This window comes from Tupaia chinensis, unplaced genomic scaffold (genome assembly GCF_000334495.1).
Source record: "Tupaia chinensis unplaced genomic scaffold, TupChi_1.0 Scaffold000295_1, whole genome shotgun sequence".
In the NCBI taxonomy this organism is placed as follows: domain Eukaryota; kingdom Metazoa; phylum Chordata; class Mammalia; order Scandentia; family Tupaiidae; genus Tupaia; species Tupaia belangeri.
Genome location: NW_006159783.1, coordinates 198,682 through 202,446, shown reverse-complemented (window position 1 = coordinate 202,446; position 3,765 = coordinate 198,682). Strand labels below are relative to the sequence as shown.

General features: G+C 47.0%; 1 protein-coding gene across 1 annotated transcript; it reads right to left on the bottom strand.

The window, feature by feature from the left end:
• Positions 1-2,119: 2,119 nt before the first annotated feature.
• LOC102498755 (olfactory receptor 2C3) lies at positions 2,120-3,076 on the bottom strand. The gene has a single exon (XM_006150795.1). It carries the CDS (start codon positions 3,074-3,076, stop codon positions 2,120-2,122), a length of 957 nt encoding a protein of 318 aa, XP_006150857.1.
• Positions 3,077-3,765: the final 689 nt, after the last annotated feature.

The window sequence follows — 3,765 nt, the reverse complement described above, 5'->3', positions numbered from 1 at the left end:
TTACGGAGGAGCCAACTCAAAGTTCCACTTTTGAGGGGTTTGATCCTCTGCCTCCTCTCTGTTCAGGAGGAAGACTGGTTTTACTTCTGGTACCATGTAGGTAGGTCGTTCCACACCAACAGCCAGTCCTTCAGCTGTCTGGACACTCACTGGGAGTCCTACAGCCTGTTCCACTCAGTATTAACTACCCGAAATTGCTGTCAGACTCTTCAGGGTTACTGTTCTGTCCGCACCTCTGTCCTCAGGTCAGACAGCAGTCACAGGCTGTCACCTGCACTTCTGACCAAACGGCTGTAAATCGGGAATTCTGTCAGGTCTGGTGACTTACTAGAACACCTCGCCAAGCTCAGAAAGGCCGTTTACTTATATCCGCAGCTTTATTACAAAGGGTTATGAGAGAATTACCAGCCCAAAGACAGGAGCAAAGTGCTATTTTGGAAGGTCCGATTCTGGGACGCACCACTTCCCGGCACGTGGGTGTGTGAACAAGCCAGACAGTTTCTGGACCCCATTCTTTTTTTTCTTTTTTTTTTTGGAGAGGTTTTTTGCTATAGGGAGTGTACACTAGCCAGAGAGACAGACAGAAAGTGAGAAATCAACCCCTAGGGGAGATGGCCACGTCGCAATCCCTTCTTCTCTATTCTCCTCTCGGGATCTTGGGCACACTCGCACACGCGCCTGGTGTGAGTTTAAGCCACTGGGTCCAGGACTGGAACTGCGGTCGACTACATGGATGTTCAGCGACATAGCCATTACGTCAACTGCTGGTCCCTGGACCCCATTCTTTATGGGTTTTATGGAGGCTTCATCATGCAGGCACAGTTGATTAAATCACAGGCCACTGGTGATTGAACTCAATCTCCGGCCAGTCTTCCTTCTGGAAGTCTGGAATGAAAGTGAAAGTCACAACCGCTTAATCACATGACTCGTTCCTTCCTCTTGCTGAAGCCACCTAATGCTGCCAAGAGAGTCCCCTTACTAGCAGAAACTCTGGCCTGGCCCTTGCTATGAATGGCAAAGGATGCTCCTATTACTCAGGAAATTCCAAGGGTTTAAGAAGTTCTGTGCTAGAAACTAGCGACAAAGACCAAATACAAGTTTATACCATACCACACGTAATTACAGGCAAAAGCGGCACATTGAAGGATGGCCAGATCAGGACGTGAACACAGTTTAAACCGTTAGTAGCTCTGGAGTTACCTGGTCTTTATGAGATTAACAATTCTTGCCTCGTGGCATCATTAAAAATATTGGAAAAAATGTGAAAGTTTTCACACAGATTAAGCACCCTCAATGGCAGATATTATTAACCATTCACAAAATTGCATAGTCGTATATAAATAGTATACACAATGACTGTATATATTTGGTCGTTGGAAAAGTCATGATGTATTTTTCTGTTTTTCTATACAGAAATGCACCATGACTTTTTCAATGACCCACTATAACACCACATATAATGTGACATAAACAACGAACTAAACAAGATAGTAACGTGTATAACATATATAACAAGAAACAAAATAATTAACAAAACGGTATCATAATTAATAAAAAATAAAAAAGAATGTATTTTTCTTTACCTTGATCTGAAACTGATGTATGAATAAACTCATTCATTTCAGATTTCTTAAATTTAATTTTAACTTATTTTATACATTCAGTCACTACACATTGCTACAACTTGTAAAGTAAATTTACCCAACATTAATATACTTCAGTGTATTCATTTTAGATCTACCTAGCTTGAGTTCAAACAATATTAGGACTGACATAATACTACCAATAATCCTGCTATCCAAAGTCATTTTTAAAATGATAGCGAGCATATGTGTACAGGTGCAGGACACAGGAAGAGAGAGAGGAGCCTTGATCGGACCTTATCCTGCTACCATCCCCCTTCCCCAGCTCTCTAGCACTCAGGATTCTGAGTGCCTACACGGCATGCCCAGTATGCTTTCGGGCAAACCTAGGGACTTGAACATGTGGCATCCAGCTTCTAGCCTTCCAGTGCACCTGTGTTACCTCTGTGTCACCACGGCGGAGCTGCCAACATCAATTTTTGATATATTTAAACTTGTTCTTTCTCCTCTGAAATGACCAGTCTTTAATTTTGTCGCTACTTCCCTGAAAAACCACAGCAGTTCTCTAACATAATGTGCTTGAGAGCGTTTTTCACATCTTTGTTCCTCAGGGTGTAGATCAGTGGGTTTAGCACGGGGGTGACTACAGTGTAGAAGAGAGCTATGAACTTTCCCTGCTCGTGAGAGTTGCTCTTGGCCGGCTGCAGGTACATGAAGATGATGCTTCCATAGAACAGAGACACGACAGCCATGTGGGAGGAGCAGGTGTTGAACGCCTTCCTCCGCCCTTCTGCTGACCTGATCTTCAGCACAGCCCGGGCAATATGGCCATATGAAAGCAGGATGAGACCCAGGGGCAAGACTACAAAGATGAAACTGGCTAGGTACATCTCCACTTCATTGAGGCTGGTGTCCACGCAGGCCAGCTGTATGATAAGGGGCATCTCACAGAAGAAGTCGTAGATGCGATTGTTCCCACATAGAGGCAGGAGCACGGTGAGTGTGGAGCCCACCAGACTCGTGCTCAGACCCCCGAGCCAAGAGGTGAAGGCCAGGACAATGCAACACCGTGGACTCATGATGACAGTGTAGCGAAGTGGCCTGCTGATGGCCACGTAGCGATCATATGCCATGACAGCCAGGAGCACACACTCAGTCGCCCCAAGCCAGTGGGAGATGTAGAACTGCGTCACACACCCTCCATAGCTGATGGTTCTCTGAGGTCCCCAGAGGTTAGTCAGGAGCTGTGGGACAATGCTCGTGTTGATGCTGATGTCCAGGAAGGAGAGGTTGACGAGGAAGAAGTACATAGGTGTGCAGAGATGCTTGTCCACACAGGAGACCAGAACGATGATTCCATTGCCCAAGACAGAGACGATGTAAAACCCCAGGACAACAGTGAAGAGGACGGGTTCCAGTGAGGGCTGTGCAGAGAAAGAGAAGCCCATGAGCACAAAGAGCTCTGGAGTACTTACATTGGCTATTTTCATCATTATGTGCAGCTGGGAGTGGGCGAAAAGGCCACCTATGAGTGAACGGGGGCACAGAATATGAGACATGGAGCTATCACAACAGAAAACTGTATTTTAAAGAGAATCGATTCATTATAATAAGAATTTATCCAGGTCGAGGAGCACAGTGACAACAAACTCAACTGTCAGCTCTCTCGAAGCCCCAGGGTGAGCACCCTTCAGGTCATCTGTAAAACTAGTGTTCCATCAAGCAGCACAGCATAAGCACACACTCTCCAAACCGTGTCAGGTGTCCCCCACACAGAAATAGCACTCCTAGAGCTCCAGGAGCTGCCGAAATGCAAACACAGAGGCGGCGCCAGCGTGGACCCCTGCTCCTGAATGCTGATCCTCGCACAGCAGGCTGGGGGAGCTTCAGTTTCCTAGGAGGAAGCTCTCAGGAGAATCGCTGCTGACCCCCTCAAGGCAGGAGGTAGCTGAGAGCTGTCAGAACATGGGTGTTTCATAGGCGATGGTGACAGGGAGGAGGCAGGTTAGAACTGTGATGTGCAGCAGTCACGGCCCAGCTGAAGTGCTGCTCCCAGCACACAGCGGAACCAGAGGGGCCAACAAACGAAAGGCTCTACTGGTGTCCGCATTATGACCTGGGGTGGCCCTGCTCCCTGGAGAGGCAGAACTGTGCTGACACAGGTTGCTACTATGCAGAAAAC